The 24062-nt window shown below is 51.5% G+C and overlaps 2 protein-coding genes across 3 annotated transcripts in view; one reads left to right on the top strand and one right to left on the bottom strand.

Moving 5' to 3' along the window:
• Window positions 1-24062, top strand: part of ECI1 (enoyl-CoA delta isomerase 1) — a 280245-nt gene that overhangs the window by 235040 nt on the left and 21143 nt on the right. The window lies entirely within an intron of this gene.
• Window positions 1226-21281, bottom strand: LOC128844714 (endonuclease 8-like 1). Of its 2 annotated transcripts, none has more exons than XM_054042660.1 (10): window positions 21215-21281; window positions 19807-20294; window positions 17640-17759; window positions 16616-16679; window positions 13330-13432; window positions 11645-11769; window positions 9212-9239; window positions 8538-8599; window positions 3537-3777; window positions 1226-2952 (listed from the first exon to the last, which is right to left on the bottom strand). In XM_054042660.1, exons 2-10 carry the CDS (start codon window positions 20283-20285, stop codon window positions 2906-2908), a joined length of 1269 nt encoding a protein of 422 aa, XP_053898635.1. In that variant the 5' UTR covers window positions 20286-20294; window positions 21215-21281; the 3' UTR covers window positions 1226-2905. The 2 variants fall into 2 exon arrangements, with proteins under 2 accessions (XP_053898635.1, XP_053898636.1); XM_054042661.1 differs by having other exon boundaries at window positions 13330-13429.

The raw sequence follows: 24062 nt of genomic DNA, 5'->3' as shown, positions 1-24062 counted from the left end.
TCTCCTCTCGTTCATATTGGGCTTTTCTCATCTCCGACATTGACTGCCTCCACGCATTCTGCTGTGCTCTATCAGCCTGGGCGGACATCTGCAGCTCCGTGAACATCTCGTCCCTCGTCTTACGTTTTCTCTTTCTAATGTTCACGAGCCTCTGCGAAGGAGAAACATTTGCAGCTGGCGGAGGAGAAGGGAGAGGTGGTTAAAAAAGACACATTTTAGGGAACAATGGGTACACTCTTTCATTACAAGGTCGCATATTTCGGCTTGCAGGCAGCCATCGTAGGCCACAGTGTTTTGGCTTTTTTAACCTTCTTAACATGCGGGAAAGGTTGCAAACAGCAGCGCATTTCCCATATCAAGGATGAATTGGGTTGTCCATTTAAAATGGAGTTTCAATGTAAAAGGAGGGGGCTGCGGTTTCCCGGTTAACATGCGGCACAAACACAAGTAACCCCCCCCCCCCACACACACACACACACACGATTCTCTGGGATGATCACTTCACCCCTCCCCCCACCGCGTGGTTAACAGCGGGGAACATTTCTGGTCAGAAGAGCAGGAACGGGTGCCTCTGAATGTCCCCCTTAATAAAATCACCCCATTTCAACCAGGAGAGCTTTCTGGAGATGTCCCTGGAGGATTTCCACTCCATCCCCATACACGTTAACAGACTTGCTTGCTTTTTTTTTGTAATGTTTACAAATATTTACAAAGTTACACTCACCAGAGGTCTCCTGTGTGCCCTGAGGGTCTTGGGTGAGTTCGGGGGTTACTGGTTCCAGGTCCAGGGTCACAAACATATCCTGGCTGTTGGGGAAACCGGTTTCTCCGCTTCCTTGCTGCTGTGAGCTACCTACAGTACCTCCATCGTCATCTTCCTCGTTCCCCGAACCGTCTTCCCTGTGTGTTTCTCCAGTGAGAGAGTCATAGCACACGGTTGGAGTAGTGGTGGCTGCACCCCCTAGGCTCGCATGCAGCTCCGCGTAGTAGCGGCAAGTTTGCGGCTCTGCCCCGGACCTTCCGTTTGCTTCTCTGGCTTTGTGGTAGGCTTGCCTTAGCTCCTTAATTTTCACGCGGCACTGCTGTGTGTCCCTGTTATGGCCTCGGTCCTTCATGGCCTTGGAGATCTTTTCTAATACTTTTCCATTTCTTTTACTGCTACGGAGTTCAGCTATCACTGCTTCATCTCCCCATATGGCGAGCAGATCTCGTACCTCCCGTTCGGTCCATGCTGGAGCTCTTTTGCGATCCTGGGAGGACTCCATCACGGTTACCTGTGCTGATGAGCTCTGCGTGGTCACCTGTGCTCTCCACGCTGGGCAAACAGGAAATGAAATTCAAACCTTCGCAGGTCTTTTCCTTTTTCTTGACCTGGTCAGTGCATCTGAGTTGAGAGCACTGTCCAGAACGGTCACAATGAAGCACTGTGGGATAGCTCCCGGAGGCCAATAACATCGAATTCCGTCCACACTACCCCAATTCCGACCCGCAAAGGCCGGTTTTATCGCTAATCCACTCGTCGGAGGTGGTGTAAAGAAACCGGTTTAAAGGGCCCTTTAAGTCGAAAGAAAGGGCTTCGTTGTGTGGACGTGTCCAGGCTTAATTCGGTTTAACGCTGCTAAAGTCGACCTAAACCCGTAGTGTAGACCAGGCCTAGCTGGAAAAGAGACACATCCGAACCACTAGCACCCAGAAAGGGCAGGTCCCAGTAGAATGCCCGGACCTGGCTGTAAGCCATACTGCTACTGTATTGCTGCTTTGCCCTAACACGTGGCCTCCAGAACAGCAGAGAGTCTTCTGCAGTGATAGCAAAGCAGCCACACAAGGGATTGTTTATGGAAAAGTTTTATTGTTAGTACTAAAATCAGATTGCTAAAAGCACGGGCAGTTGAGTCAGAGAACCACACTATGGGGAGGGTGGGCAGGTTGGCACAGATGCTGAGCCAGTAAACTCAGGGCACTGGTTTCTGGGCAGCCCAGCTCAGGAGTGACTGAATGATGGACTCACTCCACACAACAGCTAAGTGTCTGCAGAGGTGAATTTCTGACAGAGCCACCGGGGCTGTCCTACCTTCTGATCCCCACCAGCGCTCAGGCATACGAGCGGGACAGCAAGGAAAAGCTTGCACGCCAGCTGCCGAGAGACTGCACATGTTTCTGGTAGCAAAGTTGATCCCTTATTCAGACATGCCACTGCCACCCTCCTCCTGAGTTACACGAGATAAAATGCTGCTGATCTGCAAAGCTCAGCCCTCCTGCAGAGCAAGGGTTAGAGACTCTGGAATCAGCCAGGGCAATAAAAACGTTTGCAAACTCCGCTCTGTCCTCACTAACTTGGGCCAAACACAGCCTCTGAAGCCAGAGCCATCTCGTGGCAGCGGGCAGGGAGGCTGCAAAGGACAGCTGAGAGCAGGGAGAGGGAATGAAGAGCTAGGGTCTTCCGAGGATTTTTAACCTGACCCTCAGGAAACTGTTTCAACCTCAGACTTCCCCTACTCGGTGCGTTTCCCACCTCCCTGCCCAGAGCCGCCAGCTCTCAGCTGCAATCACCAGCGGGTGCCCCGGCAACTTCCAAGGGGTTCGATACAAAGTCACCCAATTGCGGTGTTCTGGAGCCGCATTTAAAAAGGAATAAAACCCCGTAACCGAGCAGGGAGGCTGACGCCACGGCATCACCTTCTCCATTTCATGGGACATGGCTCTTGCGTCAGCTGCTTAGAGCCCCTGCAGCAAGCCCCTCTGAGGAAGGATCTAAGAAACAATGCAGCGGGCACGCCCGCTTGAGAGAAGAGTCACCCCAGCAGCTGCTCCCAGTGCGTCTCCCTCAGCACGTGCAGCAGTAGCAAGCGAGCTCCCATCTGAGTTACCCCAGGCTGGAGCGAGGACAGATGCTGTGCCAGACCAGTCATTCAGCCTTCACCCGCCTGGATCTTGGGGCAGCAGTAGCTGCTCCTAAAAAGACAGGGGAGAAAGTCAGAGCAGTGAGAGGGCAAAGTTTGACAGTCAACTTCCCTGTTCCCTGCAGCAAGGGAAATTCACTTTCTCCCACGGGAACATTGAAGGGGGCAGGAAGCTACCTCTGCTGCCTGAGAATCCTGGGGGTGCTGGGGGGAGTGCCAATTTCCTCCTAATAGAACTCAGATCTCAGTCCTGGCCAGATCCTCTCCTTCCTCCCCTCTACTGCAGCTGGGGTCCTCAGAGCCATCCTCATCACCTCACAATTAACCCTTCTCTCTCTCTCAATACGCACCCTGCCTTGAGCAGACTATCCTGGTGTCCATTAAGGAATTGCTTGCTGTGGACCCACCATGCCTACAGTCAGTGATTTGGTCACACAACACGTGCACAGAGAATTAGCTTCAGAGTTTCTAACAATCCTACAGAGCGTGGGTGGTGGGTGGGGCTTCCCTTTCCCTGCAGAACACTAGCTCTTTTATTCCACTTTTGAAAAAATGCCAGACTGACCTGGACCAGCATAAGCCATCTGGGCCTATCCCCCTCCCATGCTTATGTTGGAGCCAGTGCAGCATTCTAACCTGTGCTTCTCCGAGCAGATGCCTGCCTCTTCCTATCTGCAGCAGGAGCTTCGCTCATGGGAGACCCTTGACTTGCGGATGCTTTCCTTCTGGACCTGGCGTTTGGCTTTCTTGCTTCATTTGCCTTGGCGTTCTCGGCTCCTTGGACAAGCTCTTTCCCCTTCTTCCTGCCAGATCGCTTTGCTACCTTCTCTTGGCTGCTGCTGCCCTTAGAACGTCTCTTCGGCACCGGCTTTGTGGCCTAGGCAGATGATTGAAACGTGCGCTCTCAGTCACAGGGAAGCGACTTTAGCTTCCTCTGTCTGTTTGGGGATCTCACTAGAAAGTTCAGGGGAACCGGGAGCAAACGCTGTTGTGGGAAGTGCTGTAGCTGTTCTGGGATCAACCTTCAGATGCACAGTTTGAACCATCTGTTCGATGGAGTTTACTCCACACACATCAGCTGGGAGCAAACTGGGGCAAGTTTTAAAACTTAACCTGCCTAAAGTCAGGCACCAAATGTGAAAATTTGGCCTTGTTCTCCCTAAAGTTTTCCACTTCAGGAATGCACATCACCAGCTGTTCACGCAGCCACTACTAACTCTTACAATAAATGCTGAGAGAACATTTGGTGCTGTGCAAGGCAAAGACAGAGCTCACATCATTGGCTTTGGAGCAGGGACCATCTGCTACTCTGTCTGTACCACACCTAGTGCGGTGGGGTTCTTGGCTGGCCCTTAGAAAGAATCATATTTATTCTGATAGTGCCTATGTTACACAGACAAACAGACACAGGTATTTGACAGTCTGACAGTCAGAGATGCGTAGGGATGTTTGCGGATTTGCACAGTTTAACAAAGGGGACTAGATTAGCTGTTTCATTATTAACCCAAACAAGGGCAGTAGTACCAGTAACATATGCCACAGCCTCGGGTCAATAATAGCTGTATTTTGATTAAACATTTTGCAGGAACTTAAGCAGTTAAAAAAAGCTGCATTTGTACCCACCCTTAAGATGCTTCCTTTCGCCAAGTCACACAACTTCCGTTGTTCCAAAGACACCCCTTGGTCAGCATGACCCTGTTAGCTGATTTGTCTCTTATTCAAGTAACAGACATTTGCAGTACATTGCTCACCTTCAAACGTGAGATTAAATAATGTCTGGACAATAGAAGTCTGTTTCTTTAACCCCATCCCTGAGGCCAGCGGATAAGAGTTAGAACTGCTGAACCAGCAGAGACTACTAAAAAGTAAAGTAACCTGTTATTCTTATACTGTGTTCGTGTCATCCTGAGATGAGCTCAATGAGAGACTCATGGACTCATAGACTCATAGACATTAAGGTCAGAAGGGACCATTATGATCATCTGGTCTGACCCCCTGCATGCTGCAGGCCGCAAGACCCTTCCCTGGACTCTACCGTTGAAGTCCCCAATCCTGTGTTTTAGTGACTTCAATCGGCTGAGACCCTCCTGCTAGTGATCCCTGCCCCATGCTGCGGAGGAAGGCGAAAAACCTCCAGAGGCTCAGCCAATCTACCCTGGAGGAAAATTCCTTCCCGACCCCAAATATGGCGATCAGTAATACCCCGAGCATATAGGCAAGAGTCTCTAGCCTGACCCTTGTTGGCCATTATGCTGTTCATGTACCATTGCTTGGTTTTCCTTGGCTACTATGTTTTATCATTAAACCATTCCCTCCATAAACTTATCCAACTTAATCTTAAAACCAGACAGGTCCGTCGCCCCCACCGTTTCCCTCGGAAGGCCGTTCCAATATTTCACCCCTCTGATGGTCAGAAACCTTCGTCTAATTTCAAGCCTAAACTTCCCCCCGGCCAGTTTGTATCCATTCGTTCTCGTGTCCACATTAGTACTAAACTGGAATAATTCCTCTCCCTCCCTTGTATTAACCCCTCTGATATATTTAAAGATAGCAATCATACCCCCCTCAGCCTTCGCTTTGTCAGACTAAACAACCCAAGCTCCTCTAATCTCTTTTCATACGACAGGTTTTCCATTCCTCTGATCATCTTAGTCGCCCTTCTCTGCACCCGTTCCAGTTTGAGTTCATCTTTTTTAAACATTGGAGACCAGAACTGCACACAGTACTCCAAATGAGGTCTCACCAGCGCCTTATACAACGGAAGCAGGACCTCCCTATCTCTACTAGATATACCTCGCCTAATACATCCCAAGACCGCATTGGCTTTTTTCACCGCCACGTCACATTGCCGACTCATAGTCATCCTGCGGTCCACAAGGACCCCTAGGTCCTTCTCCTCTTCCGTTACTTCTAACCAATGCGTCCCCATCTTGTAACTAAAATTGTTATTATTCATCCCCAAGTGCATCACCTTACACTTTTTACTATTAAATTTCATCCTATTTCTGATACTCCAATTCACAAGCTCATTCAAGTCTCCCTGCAGAGTATCCCTATCCTCCTCCGAGTTTGCAACTCCTCCCACCTTCGTATCATCCGCAAACTTTATCAGCCCACTCTTGCAATCGGTCCCGAGGTCAGTTATAAATAGATTAAATAAGATGGGTCCCAAAACTGAACCTTGAGGCACTCCACTAGTAACCTCCCTCCAACCCGACAATTCACCCTTTAATACGACCCGCTGCATTCTCCCCATTAACCAATTCCCTATCCACCTCTGGATTTTCATATCGATCCCCATGTTTTTCATTTTAACCAATAGTTCCTCATGGGGTACTGTATCAAACGCTTTACTGAAATCCAGGTATATTAGGTCCACCGCATTTCCCTTATCTAATAAGTCCGTTACTTTCTCAAAGAAGGAGATCAGATTCGTTTGGCACGATCTGCCCTTTGTAAAACCATGCTGTAATTTATCGCATTTGCCATTAACTTCAAGGTCCTCTACTAGTTTCTCTTTCAGAATCTTCTCCAGCACCTTGCACACTACTGATGTTAAACTAACAGGCCTATAGTTACCCGGGTCACTTTTTTTCCCTTTCTTGAAAATAGGAACCACATTGGCTATTCTCCAGTCTAACGGGACTACCCCCGAGTTTACAGATTCATTAAATATAGTCGCTAATGGGCCTGCTATTTCCCGCGCCAATTCCTTCAATATTCTCGGATGAAGATCGTCCGGTCCACCCGACTTAGTCCCATTAAGGCGTTCTAGTTTTGTTTCTACCTCGGATGCGGTAATCCCCCATCCCGTATGCCCCTCTGTAACGGTGCTAGTATCCCTAATACCTTCATTGGCCTCATTAAACACCGATGCAAAATATTCATTGAGATATTGCGCCATGCCTAGATTATCTTTAATCTCCTCTCCGGCTATAGTCTTCAGCGGTCCCACTTCTTCTTTCTTTGCTTTCTTCCTATTTATATGGCTGTAAAACCTCTTACTATTACTTTTAATTCCCCTCGCTAAGTCCAACTCTTCCCGGCCTTTGGCCTTTCTCACTCTATCTCTACATTCTCTGACTTCACTAAGGTAAGTTTCCTTACTGATCCCTCCCCTCTTCCACTCTTTGTACGCTTTCTGTTTTTTCCTAATCGCCCCTTTCAGCCGGTCGCTCATCCAGCTCGGTCTAAGTCTCTTGCTTAGTAATCTTTTTCCCTTTTTGGGGATACAGGCCTCTGACAGCTCTTGCATCTTTAACTTAAAGTAATCCCAGGCTTCTTCTGCCTTTAGGTCCCTTAATACGTTTGCCCAATCCACTTCCCTTACCAGTCCCCTTAATTTGTTAAAATTGGCCTTTTTAAAATTATAAACCCTAGTCTTTGACTTAATTCTGGTACTCTTTCCATTTAGTTTAAAGCGAATTAGCTCATGATCACTGGAGCCCAAGTTGTCCCCCACTACCACTTCCTCAACAAGGTCCTCACTACTTACCAGAATCAAATCTAAAATGGCCTCCCCCCTCGTCGGCTCAGCTACCACTTGATAAAGGAATTGATCCGCAAGCACATCTAGGAACATCTGAGCCCTATTATTGCTACTAGCGTTTGTTCCCCAATCTATATCCGGGAAGTTAAAGTCCCCCATAATTACACAGTTTCTATTAGTATTTACCTCCCTTAATACATTAAACAATTCCTTATCCATATCCTGGGTCGATCCCGGCGGTCTATAGCACACCCCAAGCACTATCCCCGGAGAGGCTCTAGTAGTACTTTTACCCAGCTTGAGTATCGCCCAGACGGACTCTGTGTTATCTATTCCATCCACTATTATTTCTTTACAGCTTATTTCACTATTGACATACAATGCCACCCCCCCACCTTTACCTTTATCCCGGTCTTTCCTAAACAGCGCATACCCCTCCATACCTGCGTTCCAGTCGTGACCGCCATTCCACCACGTTTCAGTTATTCCTACGATATCCGGTTTCAATTCTCGGACCAAGAGCTCCAATTCCTCCATTTTATTACCTAGGCTTCTCGCATTGGTGTACAAACAGCCTAATGTATGTCGTTTAGCCTGTCTCCCATTACTAGCACTGTATGTTGCGGGCCTCTTTGTGTTCGTCCCCCCTGTCCCTCCTATGTCCAATCTCATCTCCCCGGCTATGTCTCCTCTTATTACACTCAGCTTTTCAATACCGGAGAGCGTGGGGTTGAGATCCCAGCTATCAGAATATCTCTGGGATGCTGAGCCTCTCTACAGAGGTGTACAAATGTGTGTACAAACATGCACACACGTGCCTAGTGTCAGGATACACACCAGTAAAGTGTCCATGACTTAGGGGGCTAGTTGAGAGGTGGTATTATCTAGGGTAGTGTTTAGAGGACAAGAGTGCGAGGTTGGGGTCTATTAGTTCTAGTCCCGATTCACCAAATCCTAATGGCAACACATTGGTCTCTCTCTGTTCTAGTTCTCTCATCTGGGAATAATGAGGGGGCTGAGATGGTGTTTAACTTCTTCCATACAAAGATCCAATGAAATGCACAATGGGGCAGCAGGAGAATGACTCGGAGTAGAGGAGCCCCCATAAAAACTAAGATACAGGAGATGTCTAGACAAAGGCTCTGTACCTTTGGACTTGGAGGCTCAGGGTCAGCATTCACCCGCGAGCGCCTCTTGCGGGACTTTTCTCCTGCAGGAGAGAATGTTAAGATGACAGTTTAACTCTGGAGGCGAGAAAGGGGCCTGACTGCAGCTGAGTCAGAGGTCTAATCCCCAGCCCTCTTTCCCTCTGGGAAGCCATCCAAGGAAGAAAGCTCCCCCAGCTGGTCTGAAAGCTTGGAGATGGTTCTGAGAGAGGTTGGACACAGCTGGCCTGGTTTTGGGGACATCTTGTCTGGACTATACATGACCTGAGTGTACTGAGGGTGCTCAGAGTGGGCTGGTTTGCATAGCTCTCCCTCCACAGAACAGGTATAGCACAGAGAGGACAGTGCTAGCTTCCCCATGTTCACGTGCAAGGACACTTGTAGGGTACACAGGCCACTTGATACTGGGCTGCCAACAATAATGGGACCCTTGGAGACTCACTATCTCCTTTCACCCGGGCTGCTGAACGGTCACCCGGGATAATGATGCGTAACCACTACTGGATTCAGGGCAGTGAGCTAGAGTTTGAGAAGAGCATCGCTTGTTTCCTTAACCTTAATAATTCCACAGCAAGCGACGGATCTCCCTGCCTCTCCCAACCCAACCAGAAGCAAGAGAACCCTGCAAAGCATGGAAGAGTAAAGCTGATGTTCACCTTTCGGGGCCATAGGTCCAGGCTCCCCCTGCAAAGGAAGAAAAAGCTTTTAGACAGTGCCTTAGCCCAATGCAAAGGGCAGTTCAAACCCCCATCAGGCATCAAAGGTCTCAGCAATGCTGCCAGACCCTGCAGCAGGGGCACCCGTAAATTAGCCAGAGCAACAGGCAGTGACAGAATGGCGTCTTGGAGCAGCAGTAGCTCACTCAAAGTAGTGTAAAAGCTCAAATGTTGGCACCCTAGACTTGGTGTTTGTCTCATCCATTTCTTTCCACCCCCTCCTCCAAGTTGCCCAGGTGAGCGTGACAGGATTTCTTGAGCTCATCCGGTCTCCTTGCTGGTGAGCGGGAGAGATCTCTGAGTCTCAACATTTAAGGATAAGGCCTTTTCTTGTAGCCATATGGTAAGGCCTAAGGCCTTTGTCTGCAGCCATATTGAGAGCAGCAGCCATTAGCTAAGAAGCAGGAAGTCACATCCTCACTTTCCATCTAAATTACATTAAAACAATGTAGCATCTGGCTGTTCAGAAGGAGAGCCTGTCCTAATAGCACCCACTAGCACCAGATAAAGAAACTGATCTTAAGATGGCTAAAGAAAACTTAGTTTGACAGCATTCAGTCTGGCAAGAAATCATTTATCAATAGTTGTGGTTGTGAAATTCTCACTTCTTTATTGTTTTGTCTTTATTGTCCCCACTTCCCTATTATTTGTCTGTATTATCTTTGTCTGGTTCTTTGATTGTTTCTGTCTTACATAATTAATTTTGCTAGGTGTAAATTAATTAAGGTAGGGGGTATGATTGGTTAGAGAATTTTGTTACAATATGTTAGGATTGGTTACTAAAATTTTAGTAAAATGATTGGTTACGGTATAGCTTAGCAGGACTCAAGTTTCACTATATAAACTGGGGTCCAAAAGAAAGTTCTTGGGAACCAACTCCAGGACACAGCCCCAGGATCAGAGCTGCCGGACCTCAACACACCGCCAATCACACCGTGCAGAAACTGGAGTTCCCCAGATGACCTGATCCTGATTGACCAGCAGGGAAAGTTCATCTGTCTTATTGGGAGTGGTGAGCATTGTATGTGTAGCATGTGCATTCTGTTTTGGTGACTTAATAAATAGAGCAGGGGTCAGCAACCTTTCAGAAGTGGTGTGCCGAGTCTTCATTTATTCACTCTGATTTAAGGTTTCGCGTGCCAGTAATACATTTTAACAGTTTTAGAAGGTCTCTTTCTATAAGTCTATAATATATAACTAAACTAGTGTTGTATGTAAAGTAAATAAGGTTTTTAAAATGCTTAAGAAGCTTCATTTAAAATTAAATTAAAATGCAGAACCCCCCAGAGCGGTGGCCAGGACCCGGGCAGTGTGAGTGCCACCGAAAATCAGCTGGCGTGCCGCCTTCGGCACCCGTGCCATAGGTTGCCTACCCCTGAAATAGAGGTTAAGGATATTACTGTGTAAGGCTCTTTCACTGGTAAAAGACCCTGTAAACCCTCAAAAGATTAGGCCCGGAGTCCAGAGGGAATGGGTGTTTGCTCTGAGCCTGGAGGAGTAGAGCCTGGAGCCCACAGAGGGGTAAAGTTAGAGTGCCTAAATTAAGAGCGTTACACCTGAGCCGTAGGAACTAGGTAGAGGTGGGTGCTCTCTAGAGTGTGCAAGTGACAGAGAATTTTGTGCGGGTAACAAAGGGACAGACTTTGTTCTAGGCTTAGCTAATGTTTCCTGGTGATGCAGAGCGGGACGGGCTGGATTCTCTCTCCTGTGGGCCTGAGGCTATTAGATTTTGTGGGGCTCCTGGGGGTTTGGAGTGGGGAATGGGCTCAGGGCTGGAGCAGGGGATTAGGGTGCAGGGTGTAGGCTCTGGCCGGCGGCAAAACTGGGCAAAGGCAGGATCCCTGGCTCCACACTGCCAGGATGCCTGCCCTGGCTCCATGCTGCTCTGCTCCCAGAGGTGGCTGACATGTCCAGCCCCTAGGCAGAGGGGCCAGGCTGCTCTGCGCGGTGCACACTGCCCGTGCCTGCAGGTGCTGCCCCCGCAGCTCCCATTGGCCACAGTACCCAACCAATGGGAGCTGCAGAGCTGGTGCACAGAGATTCCCTGAACACCCCCACCTAGGGGCCGCAGGGGCACATTGGCTAGCTGGCGCTCGCAGCTACAGGGTGGGGCACCGAAGCTAGGGGACAGGTGTCCGGCCTGCGGCACCGAGACTTGCCGTGGGCCGGATTAAAAGAAGCAGTGAGCCACACCTGGCCCGCAGAGCCCCCCTTAGCCCGAGGCCATGGGCTGCAGCCCCAAAAGCCCCTGCATTAGTCCAGCCCTGGAGTAGGCGTCCTGCCGGTCTCCTCTTGCAGCAGGGTCAAGCCCCACGGTAGGGACAGCAATCATGAGTCAAGCCCCGCCAAATGCAAGACCACCGCAGTTCATACCTGAAACCAGATGGTCCTGCCATTGCCATCACGCAGCGACCTCATGCCAGGGACACAATAACACTGCAGCCACTCCTCAAAGGCCGCGGCATCATCAGAGGGCTCCGGGCTGTAACCCTTCCCCCCTGGTATGACACAAAAATGAGCATCAGGGAAAACTCTCAGCTACAGGGTTCCCCCTGCAACTCCAGAAGTGAGGGGCTGATCAGCTGTGGGCTTTGCTCTCTGCTACAGCGACCCCTGCTGGGGGCAGCAGCAATGCTCAGCTACAGCTTTCTGAACCCTTCCAGGGGCTCCCTCTCACGTACCCTATGTGGGATGGCCTGGAGATGGATTTGCACCTCTCCAGCCTGCACACACGCAGTTTGAAAGCATTCAGCTCTCTGAAGCTTGGTGTTTTTAAGGGAGTGCCTCTATTTCCACACCAGCTGGAGACATCGACTGCTCTGATAAGCCAAGAGGTCGATTTCTCTTGTATCCGGGCTCACTCGTCTTTCCTTTGCATCTCCCCCAATGTCTGCAGCTGTCTGGCTCGCTCACCACAGTCAGAGTGCAATGCACTTAGCTCTGGCGGGGCGGAGGGGGTCTGTCTGCTGAAATCCTCAGGGGAAGTCTGGGCAAAACCTACAGCAGGCTGAAGCAGAGGCAGACCCAAAAAGGATGCAAGAGAGGGAAAATAATGGATGGGCCATGGGGCCTCTCCTCGCTTAGTCCCAGAGACGGAGTCAGAGACACATCCCAGCTGGGACAGGGAGTGAGGTCTGTCCTGTGCAATCAACTGTTGTGTCGGGAACACTGAGCAGGGGGACAGTACATGCACCTGCTCTCTGCTCTTCAGCGAACAGGGCCACCATGGGTCTCTCCTATTATTGACTTTACAGTCAGGAGGGACCATCAGGATCATCTAGTCTGACCTCCTGCACATTGCAGGTCACAGAACCTCACCCACCCACTCCTGTACCGGCTGAGTTACTGACGTCCTCAAATCAGGATTTAAAGACTTCAAGTTACAGAGAATCCACCACTGACACTAGTTTAAACCTGGAAGCGAACCGTGCCCCACACTGCAGAGGAAGGCAAAAAATCCCCAGGATCTTGGACAATCTAACCTGGGAGAAAATTCCTTCCTGACCGCAAATATGGTGATCAATTAGAGCCTAAGCAAGTGGGCAAGACCCAGCAGGCAGACCCCTGGGAAAGAATTCTCTGTAGTAACGCAGAGCCCTCCCCATCGAGTGCCCAGTCTCCGGCTGCTGGGGATTTTTGCTACTGGCCTATGACAATAGTTACCCATTGAAATCCAAACAATTTCAGCGTGATGGAAGTAGCTTTGCAGGGGCCACTGGCGCGCCCCACGCAGCACAAAGGGCACATCTGGTGTCACCCTGCCGCTCACACAAAGGCCCAGCCTCCTCCCACTGGCATTAAATGCCCAGCCCGAGCGTTTTCATACAGCGTCCCTGCTTCCTGCTACCCCCACCCCAAGACACCCCAGCAGGGCTCTGTCCCACCCCTCCCCCGTCGCTGAGTGTCTGCCCAGCTGGAGGCAGCAGGGATCCAATCCCAACTTCAACATCTCATTGCATCTCCTCCTGCTGGTGCGGCTGAGTCACCCCCACCCACAGGCTCCATGGCCCGTTGCAGGGCAGGAACCCGGGGCTGTGCTCCCTGAGCTGCCTCCTTACCCATGTGAATGACCTCCATGGGCACTGCATGGCAGAGCTCCAGCAGGTCTGGATTTTCCCGCTTTAACTTCACTTTCTTGCTCAAGGTCAGGTCCGGACTCTGCTGGGTTTGAGAGGAGGAGATTCAAACAGGCAGCCCAATCACAGCCCAAGCCAACCCTCTCCTATGCAACCCTTCCCCAGCCATCCAGCCCTTCCTCCTCCCAGCAAGGGTAGGCCCAACCCTGCAATCAGCAGGTGCAGACATACCCGAGCCAGCTTGCCAATAGCCACCAGCATACACACCCCGCGTCCCAGGCAGGCTTGTATTCGGGTGGCTGGCCCGGGCACCACAGCCTCTCTGCTAGTTTTAGCGAGCCAGCGGAATCAAAGGGAGCTTGGCTATGTCGACATGGGCTGCACTTACACCTCTGACTGCGGTGCAGACCCTACTCCAAGCCCTTTGTAGCTGCTGGTCCCACTCCAAAAACAACCAGCCTAGTCCCCTCCCAGCTGTCCAGCCCTTCCTATAAGGCAACTCCTCCACGGCTGCCAAGCCATCCTGCTCCCCCCCCCCCCCCCAACATTTCCCTTACCAGAGGCCTAAACCTGCCCTGACATGTGCTCCGACCAACCCAGCTTCCTCTCCCTCCAGGTGCTAAATGCTCCCTGTTTCCAGATGCCAGGCCAAATTCAGCCCTGGCATAAGCAGGGCTAACTGCATAGACTTTGATGCAGTTGCCCCTGCTGAGTGGGAATCTGACCTGCCTCTGTAAAGTACCCGCTTGTATACATCAGTCACTTTACCACTCCACACAGGGCTGAATTTAGCCTGACAGCATCTGAAGACTAAAGATCTCTTACGGCTGGAACGCATCACTAACTGCGCCGCAGGTGTTTGTAACTTAACTGCTGCTACAGAGACAGGAGGGGAGGGGAGGGAGAAAGGCCGGTCAGACAAAAACAGTATTTGGGTTTTTCTTTAAATAGCTACTTCCCCTCCAGAAGCCACACAGCACTAGACCAGAACAGTCAGATTTGGAGCCTAAACTACTGTGGTCCTCTTAGTTATGGGTTATTTTCACAGCGAACTAGGATCTTTGGCCCAGATCCCCAAAAGGTATTTAAACTCCTAACTTCCCTTGAAATCAGTGGAAGTTCGGTGCCTAAATACCTTTGAGTATATTTGAGATTGGTAGGGGGAGGGAATGGCCAAGTGACCAAAATATGCAAGTGGCTACTGTACAAGGCAGAGTGCAGTCCCCCTCAGCAAAGGAGAATGTATACACAACACAGGAGCCATAGACGTATATGCCATGATAGGCAGTCATGGTCCATCTGGCTCAAGATTTGCAAACAAGTTTTACATGCAGCACTTTTGCAGAGCAACTCCTAGGAGTTAAAGGCACTGGAGGATAAGCAGACATTTACGTAGCATTTGTCCTCCCAAAGTAGGGTTACCATTCGTCCGGATTTACCCGGACATGTCCTCCTTTTTGTGCTAAAAATAGCGTCCGGGGGGAATTTGTAAAGCACTCACAATGTCCGGGATTTCCCCCCGGCAGAGCAGAGCGAGCGGCTGGGAGGGCTGCAGGGAAGTCCCGGGCTGGACTCAGGAGCAGCTGTAGAGGAGCCGGATCCGCCCTGCATTCTGAGCCGGCAGCTCCCTTGCAGCCCAGTCCGGCAGCACTGTGCAGGGCTAGGGACCGGGTTTTGTTGTGCAGGGCCAGGGACCGGGTTTTGTTGTGCTGGGGAGCTCAGCCACGTGTCCGGCTCGGCTGCACAGAGCCCAACACCCTGTTCTGAGCAGCAGGGTAAGGGGGACCGGGGGCAGGAAGGTTCTGGAGGGGGCAGTCAAGAAACGGGGGGGGGGGGGGCTTTTTGGGGGGAGTGGAGAAAGTTTTGGGCAGTCAGGGTACAGGTAGGGGGTAGGGTCCTGGTGGGCAGTTGGGGGGGGGGTCTTAGGAGGGGGCAGTTAGGGGACAAGGAACAGGGAGTCTTAGGTAGGGGGTGGGGTTCTGGAGGGCAGTTAGGAGCAGGGGTCCCAGGAGGGGGCAGTCAGGGGACAAGGAGCAGGGGGGGAGTGTTTGGGAGTTCTGGGGGGGGGCTGTCAGGTGGCAGGGGTGGGGAGATGGATCGGAGCAGTCAGGGGACAGGGAGCAGAGGGGTTTAGATGGGTCGGGAGTTCTGGGGGGGGGCTGTCAGGGGGTGGGGAGTGGTTGGATGGGGCGTGGGAGTCCCAGGGGTCTGTCTGGGGGTGGGGGTGTGGATAAGGGTTGGGGCAGTCAGGGGACAAGAGGCAGGGAGGCTTAGATAGGGAGTGGAGTCCTGGGGGGCAGTTAGGGGCAGGGGTCCCAGGAGGGGGCAGTCAGGGGACAAGGAACGGGGGGAGGGTTGGGGGTTCTGGGGGGGCGGGAAGTGGGAGGGGCAGGGGCGGGGCTAGGGCGGGGCTCCTCCCGTCCTCTTTTTTTCTTGATGAAATATGGTAACCCTATCCCAAAGGACCCCACCATGCTTTATAAACTTACCATACACGTGCTGTAGAACACACGAGGAAGCGAGTGATTCCTTCATGGAGGAGCCAAACGCAATCACTGAACTGTTAAAGAGCCCACAGCAAGTCTGAGCACGGGGAGGGAAGAATTCCGTCTCCTGCTCAAGCTGCGTGGCTAATTGAGGAGCCAGAATGCAGTCAGCAGAGCTGGGATTTGGCGAGTTCTGGTGCTAACATTCCTGCTTGGACAAGGTGCCAGAGGAGCTTTAACAACCACATGGGAACCGGCCCTGTCTCACAGCTCTCCAGAAAACCACCCCTCCAAACCCCATGCTGGGGCATTGCCTGCTCCAGGCCTGACTCAGAGCCAGCTACTAAATGGGCAGCACTATTGTCTGCACAGGTCCCCTATCCAAGCCATGCACATAATGATATGGCTGAGCAGGGCGATCTGACAGACTCCAGGCCATGGCAGCGTGGCCACACGTCATGGGGAGGTAAAGGCTGAAGAATTAAACTGAGAATCCCCCGTAAGAAGGGATTTTGTGAGACACAGAACAGGCTCTGAAGTCAGAGTGTCTGGCCTCCTGATTCATGGTGAGGATCCACCTCCAAGACAGCAGCCACTTCTAACAAGAAGAAAGAGCAACAGGACCCGAACCAGAAGCGGTGGAAGTTCTAAGGTTAAAGCTACAACTCGTAACTGGGGCTGCAGATCCTCAGGCGCTACAGGGCGAGCACTGAACCCCGAGTTCTATGTGATGAGCTGGAACATTTCTGTGCATGTGCGTGAGCCTTCTCCACCCTCCTCACCTGCTTCCGATGCTGAAGAGCCTCTAGCACCGTCCGAGCCTTATCAAAGGGAGGGATCTTTAGCCTAGGAGAGTCCATCTGTTATGTGAGGACCCCAACACAGATGCCAGCCAATGCATATGGAGTCCCGGCCTAAGGGAGGGGAGGGAGATTGCTGACGCAGCAGGTGGAAGCATTGGCTTTTCACCTCTGAAGAGCTGGATGTAATCTACACAGTAAAACATTGGTGCATTCAGACTATGGCACGTGAGTAGGGTGTAATTCAGCTCCCCAGGCAAGGTCCCAGACTGAAAGTGTCATCGCAGGCCAAATCGGAGATGCCCAGCATATACAGGGCACTCGGGAAAAAAAATAAAGGTCAGGGCTGTGTCGGTAGCGAGTGTAGTGCAGGAACAGCAAAGTGCTCAAAGCTGAGGTGCACTGGCAGTGCTGTCTGTAGGTGCTTAGCGCTGGAATGGATACAGGCCGGCTGCATTTCAGCAAGGGAAATGGGTGGCCTCTCAACAGTTTGGACCCTTACATGGTGCTGGTCTCGTAGCTACAGGGATGGGAATCAAAAGGTCTGGCTGTCTACTATGTAAAACGGACCCTATACATACATGAACACCTCATGCTTCCTAATGTAATTATCCTCCCAACCCCTAAGGCAGTGCTAATATCTCCATTGTACGGATAGGGAAGCTGAGGCACAGAGAGGCTATGGGCTTGTCTCCATAGGGAGTTCAGACCAGTTAACTGAAGCTGTGAAATTAAGGCACATCAGTAAACATGCATCATAAACCCACATTTGGAGAGGCTCATTCAGAAGTAAAGTGGCCTTAGTTTGCTGTAGCTGAATCCTCCTCAGGGGGTTAATGCACTCGAAGTCCCGCACATTAACTTCACAGCTTTAGTTATTTCATCTGAACTTTCCTCAGCGTCCCTGCGTAAACAAGGCCTGGCTTGAACCTGGGGTGGAATAGGATATTGGACCCACATCTCCATCGGGCCAGGCCTCCTCCTCTCCGCTCTTCGCCCTGCTCACCTGTAGAGAATCTCGGCTCGGAGGTAGTTGCCAATCCCATTGAAAAACTTCTGATTTAACAGGACTTCGCAGATGGGCTTGTTGAAAGCCTTGTCAGACAGGTTCCTCAGCACGTTCTCCCTGGAAGACAGCAGGGCCGGTCAGCTAGGGAGGAGGGGCTGGGGAAACGACCACCTCACTCAGCCTGTGATGTGCTTCCAACACGGTAACCAACATGGGAGGTGGGGTTGTTCTCCAGTGGGGTTTTCTGCTGCAGAAGGGTCTGCCTCCAGACACAAGCAGGGAGAAGTAAAACTAAAAATGATGGAGGTTATGGTCTAGCGGGCACAAGTGAAACCTTGGGGGATGGTTCTTATAGCAAGACTGTAAATATAGATGCAGACAGTCTGTGCAGGAGAGAAGAGGGGGCAGCATTAGACATCAAGAGGCATTACAATAAAACAGGTAACGATAAAGGTAGCGGCAAAACCCTTTGGGTAAAGGTACAGGGATGACCCGCTGTTTCCTTAGAAGGAGCAGCGCACGGACTTGCAGTTCCAGTGCTGTATGCTACTTGAATTCAGCCCCGTAGGGAATGGGTTCCCGGAATGCAGCAGTTATCAAGGTATTTGATTGCAGGGAAGCAAATTAAGAAATTGAGTGTGATAAGAGGAAGCATTAAAGACCCACCACAGCATAAAGAAGGCTGGAGGAACAGCAAGAGACATCACCATTAAGGCATTGAAGGCAGTCTAAGAGTCCTCCGAAACTGACAAATACAAAGAACAAGAAGGAGCCTTTGAAGAGTGGCTTTATGAAGGCCTGCTCTAAGATCTTGACATAGAAGAGCAAAGAGATAAGGGAACACCAACATGTAGAGTCAGGTGAGGCTTGCAGTGGAGAGACAAGGGTTCAAGGAATGCTGCCAAAGGGAAATAAATATAAGTGGCCATGCAGAAATGCACTGAAGAGGGAGAAGCTCATTCATCAAAGAGGAGGGGGATGAAATTAACAAAGACTCAATGCCTGAGACTCTGGAATCCTTTTATGCAATCTGCCTTTGACAAGGTGCTCAGGGAACCAACTAACAAACTCACCAAGCCTCTGATGACTGAATGGGATACAATTAGGGAAAGGAAAATTTGAGAATATGAGGGGGGGAAAAGATTGGAAGGGAAGCGGTGGAAATCCCGATGTTCAGCAAATTCAAAACTAACCCTGAAAATCCACTAATGAACATACCACATGGTACCTGGACAGGCAGGCATGCGTGTGTGCATCAGACAACCCAATGACCCCTTTCAATCTCCAACCTCTATCAGTCAGTGATACGCCCTTCAGCTATGAATTCTACCTGTGAAATACAAAGTAGGCACTTTGGCCCACAACCTCTAAGGTATTTAGGCTCTTCCAACAGAAGTTAGGACCCTTATTATCTTTGGGGACCTGGCCCTTTGTCCACCAAGCTACAAGCCCCTCCTTGCCTGCCATGGTAGTTTGCAGGTGTTAAAGTAGCTACAGCAGGGTTCTTGCTCTCTTGCACTGTTTCATGACTGTAACAGACACATATTAAGAGTGAAACATTAACTTGTACAAAATAATACAAGAGCTCAACCAAAGCCCGCTTGGTCTCTGTCATAGTCAGTTAACAGGTCCTAGCCCAGGGGATCTCCAGCTTTTTCCAGCCTCTCACTTTGCATAACAGACATCTCCTCATGGACCTACCTCATTCCCAACCATTCAGCCTCCCCCCGCTTGGTTCTCAACATGCTGAACTGAGTGGATAGCAAGGTGGTCTGCATAGCCACTGGAGAACCATTGCTGTGTGGCTTAAATTTCTCAGCTGTGCTCTTCGCTTTTGCAATACTTAAGAATTATTTTTGTGCTGTTCGCTTGTTATATAAGAAAAAGCCACACAGGAGGATGTTTAAACCAAGCCTGTTCCCTTGTTCATAGCGAGATCTCTGGGAATGCAAAGCACCAGACAGTCTTCAACCCAAGACAGAGTTTCCATAAACGTGAGCTACAAGTGTCCCTGTAATGGTGAAAGGCCCCATATTCTATCACCAGGCTCCCCACAGAATTCACTGTTAGAATATTGTGTCTATCATTCATTCCCCCCACCCCCTTCGACACACACTCCTGGTCAGTTTCTCAAGCAGAGGTGAAAGGTCATGGTGGATCTCACCTGAATTTCTCATACTCCAGCATCACACATGGCCCTCGATCCAGCTGCCACGTCCCGTGCACTTCCCACCTCCCGAAGCGCCTGATATCCACGAAGCAGAGGGCTCGGTGCAGGCTCTCCTTGGTGTAAAACCGAAGATGGGCGTGTTTGGGCAGCTCGGCCCCGGAAGCGAGCTTGAAGCTGCCTGACATCCCAAAGCGGAAGACAAGATCTATGGGCTGCTGGAGACCATTCTGGCTCAGCCCCTCCCTGTCCCTCCCTCTGCCAGGGAGCAAGTTCTTCTTCTCTTTGAGTGGTGTCAGGGTCAGCTTGATCTCCTTGCCCTGTGAGGTGGCAGAGATCAGGTACGCGTCGCTCTCAAACAGCACCTCTGGGTTCTTGCTCACTTCAGACTTCTCCACCTTCCCCGAGAAGATGAGCCCTGCACATACCGTGTTGATGTAGCAGCTGGCCAGGTGCAGCTCTGGGCCCTCTGGCATCTTAGACACCTGCCCAAATGAAGGGAAGACCCAGGCATAAGGCAGAGCAACTACTGTAGCACGTGCATCTTACCAATCAGGGCGGGCAGCTCTCTCAGTCCCTGGCTTTGCCGGGCCCTCCTGGCCTGTGAACATGGACCCAACTGCAGGTGTGCAGGGGACAATAGCAAGGCTGAGCCAGTGAACAAGGATACCATTGAGGATGGTTATTAGCAGGGCCGGCTCCAGGGTTTTGGCCGCCCCAAGCAGCAAAACAAAACAAAAAAGCCGCGATCGTGATCTGTGGCGGCAATTCAGCGGGAGGTCCTTCGCTCCGAGCAGGAGTGAGGGACCATCCGCTGAATTGCCGCCAAACAGTTGGACATGCCGCCCCTCTCCGAAGTGGCCGCCCCAAGCACCTGCTTGGTAAGCTGGTGCCTGGAGCCGGCCCTGGGAATTAGGGACCACCTGGCCATGGGCTGAGCCACCAACCCCTTCCATGAGGAGCCAGTGCACAGCCAGGAGATGGGCACCACCAAGCTGGCCAGGACCAGGAACGGAGATGGGCCCTGGGTCCCAGTGAGCCAGGAAGCTCCCCTCAGGAGCCCCTGCACAGGGCCAGCTTCCCCCTCCAGCCAGTGTTCCCCCCCCCCCCGCACAGCTCTCCTTCCAGCCAGTATTCCCCCCCCCACACACACACACACACCAACCTGCCGCCCCCCCCGAGTACAGGGCCGGCTCCCCCCAGCCAGTTTCCCCTTATAACGCTCCCGCCCGGGTTTGCAGCGCGGCTGGAGCAGTTACACAACCAGACACCGCAGCAGGCCGGCTCGGCAGTCCCCGCCCACAACCCCAGCACAGGGCCAGATTCCCCTCAACCTGTCCCCCCCGCTCCGGGTCCCCCAAAGCCTGTCCCAGCACAGAACCGGCCGGCAGACCCCGCCGCATACCTGAGCTCCCGCTCGCACTGTTCGCCTGCAGCCAGAGGGTTAAACAGCCCCCCGGCTGGGAGGGGCGGGGCAGCGCGGGGCACGATGGGAGTTGTAGTTCCACAGGGGAGCATCAGCCTACAGGGTGGGGAGTGGGAGGTCTCTAGCCCCGCGTGGATGCCTGGGAGGGGCTCAGGGACACGGGCAGGGAATGGAATTCTCCCCCTCCTCCTCCCTGTGCCTTGTATTCTATGGCTGGCTGGGGAAAAGCACCACATAGGCCCTCACCCCCAACCATCTACTACACGGACACTCCTACACCCCACCGTCCTGCACTCACCCAGAGCACCTAACAAGCTAGATTTATAGCCCTAGAATGATTTAGTTGCTTAAATGTATAAACATGCCTTCAGTAGAGAGGGGAGGGGGAGTAGGGGGAGGTGGGAGAGGGGGGGGGCTTAGTTGTAAAACGTATAAAGAAGAGAGAAACTGTTTTTGCTGGTGTGCTTGATTTGAGACTTGCCTGTCTCCTTGCACCATTTTGAGATCTCAAATAAACTTTGATTGTTTCTCCACCCCGGTATGTTTATTGGCGTGAAGCACTCCGGGCAACGAACCCCACTGTTGCTGTCCTCGGGCCCCTGTGCCGGCAACAGTCTTGGCGTCCCTGGGTGGGCTCGAGGCTGAAATTTAGCCTTGCCCGGATCCCTCCTGGCGGCCGACGGATTACAACGACGACTGACACCCAGAGCGCTCACCAGTGACTTCATCGGGGGCCTCAGCGGAGATGTGGTTTGGTCGACCCCGGAGGGTACAACGGTGCAATGCGCTCGATTAGTGGAGAAGCAGCTGCGGATGACGGTGCAGAACCGGACCCTTGGATAAGGTAGGAACAGTCCAGTGGGGACTTTACCTGTTTTGACCTGGGGACGCCCAGTGTCTCCCTAGAGTTTGGGGCAGGGATAGAGTACTGCAGGCAGGGCGAGGTGTACGCCCTTAGAATGCATTCTGGTGAACTGGAAAGTGTTTGGATCGGATCCGTTGATTACAAGTAAACTGAAAAGATTCTGTACAGTAGACTGGCCACAATATCAGCTAGAGGACCAGGAAAGGTGGCCACCGGAGGGATCACTTAATTATAATACGATCCTTCAATTGCTTTTGTTTTGTCAGCATACGGGTAAATGGAATGAACATATGTATGTACAGTTGTTTATGTTGTTAAGAGATAGATCTGATCTTTGGCAAAAGTGTAATTTGACTCCGACAGGTTCGGTAGTAACCATTGTTAGTCCTCAGAACCCTCCCCCGGTTGTAATGGCAGAGTCAGTGTCCCCTTCGGCTCCAACACCCCCACCGTATAAAGATAGGGTGCCTCAGGTCCCAGAGATTGCCCCCTCGGTGGGATTCTATCCATTGATTACTGAGACTCGGATAGCCCGTCCTGGAGCAGAAAATCGCCCAGCCATTACAATGCAGGTTTATACCCATGTGCCTTTTAACCCAGTGGACCTAGCAGCTTTTAAGGCACAGGCAGGGGAATTCTTTACGAATCCAAGCAAGTTTATCTCAGTCTTTGAAGGGTGTCTGGTTAGCCATAAGCCTGACTGGGATGACTGTAATGTCCTTATGCGGACCCTGCTGTCTGAGGTGGAGCGTAATCAGTTGTGTCTAAGGCACGAGAGGAGGCACAGCTTAGATATGAGGCAAACGCAGCAAACGGTCCTGTTGCTGCAGTTCAGGTCCCTACAGCAGACCCCCGGTGGAATCCCAACGTGCTGGCAGATCTCACCTGTCTCACTGTATACAAGGAGCTCCTATTACATGGTCTCTGACACTCAGCTGTCCGACATAACAATTGGGCTAAGCCGTATGAGCTAGTACAGGAGCCAAAAGAGAGTCCGGTTGCTTTTCTGCAGCGTATTCGGGATACCATCAGGCATACTACTAATGCAAACCCCGATGATCAGGCTACTGAGGCAATTATAAAGGGTATCTTTACCAACCGTGCTGCCCCTGATATTAAAAGGAAACTGCAGAAAAAGGAGGATTTGATGGGCATGACAATGGCACAGATTTTGGAGACTGCGAACAGGGCTTACAGCCTTAGGGAGGGAGAAAAGGAAAAGAGGCAAGTGAAAATGATGGTTGCAGCAGTACGGGCTGGTGGCAGGGGAAGATTTCAGGAAGGTGGAAGGGGCCGGGGAATGAGAGGACATGGGCGTGGGCGCCCTGGCTCACAGGAAAGGTGTCTGGGTCGCAACCAGTGTGCCATATGCCCAAAGGAGGGACATTGGAAAAATGAGTGCCCCGAAAGGGAAGGTACCCCTATGATGGCAGCGGAGGATCAAGAATAGGGGTGTCAGGGGAGACGGACTATCCTGCCCCCGGAACCCCGAGTAAACATGCGGGTGGGAGATTCAGACATAGACTGTTTAATAGACTCTGGAGCTGCACGAACTGCTGTAAACCAACCCCTTCAGCTGCCTGTGGCAGATTCCCTCACTGTGGTGGGAGCCACAGGGAAAGGAACTAAGTGCCCAGTATATGCTCCAGCGGAATGTGCTTTGGGAAACAGAACTCTATCTCACAAATTGGTTTACCTCCCCGATTGTCCAACGCCACTATTAGGACGGGATCTGTTTTGTCGCTTAGGTGCCACCCTGCATTTCACTCAAGATGAAATAAGCCTCACCTTACGTCCAGAGAATGCCTGGATAATGACACTTGCAATTGAGCCCTCAGCCATGCAAGCCCCAGAGTGGACTCAATGGGAGAAGCGGGTTTTTCCTCTGGTATGGGCATCAGGGATCCCAGGAAAGGCAGCCCATCATACTCCTATTACTGTTCAGCTCCTGCCAGGAAAAGG

The sequence above is a fragment of the Malaclemys terrapin genome, chromosome 10 (genome assembly GCF_027887155.1).
Source record: "Malaclemys terrapin pileata isolate rMalTer1 chromosome 10, rMalTer1.hap1, whole genome shotgun sequence".
NCBI classification, from domain to species: Eukaryota; Metazoa; Chordata; order Testudines; family Emydidae; genus Malaclemys; species Malaclemys terrapin.
This window is presented reverse-complemented; position numbering and strand designations above follow the sequence as displayed.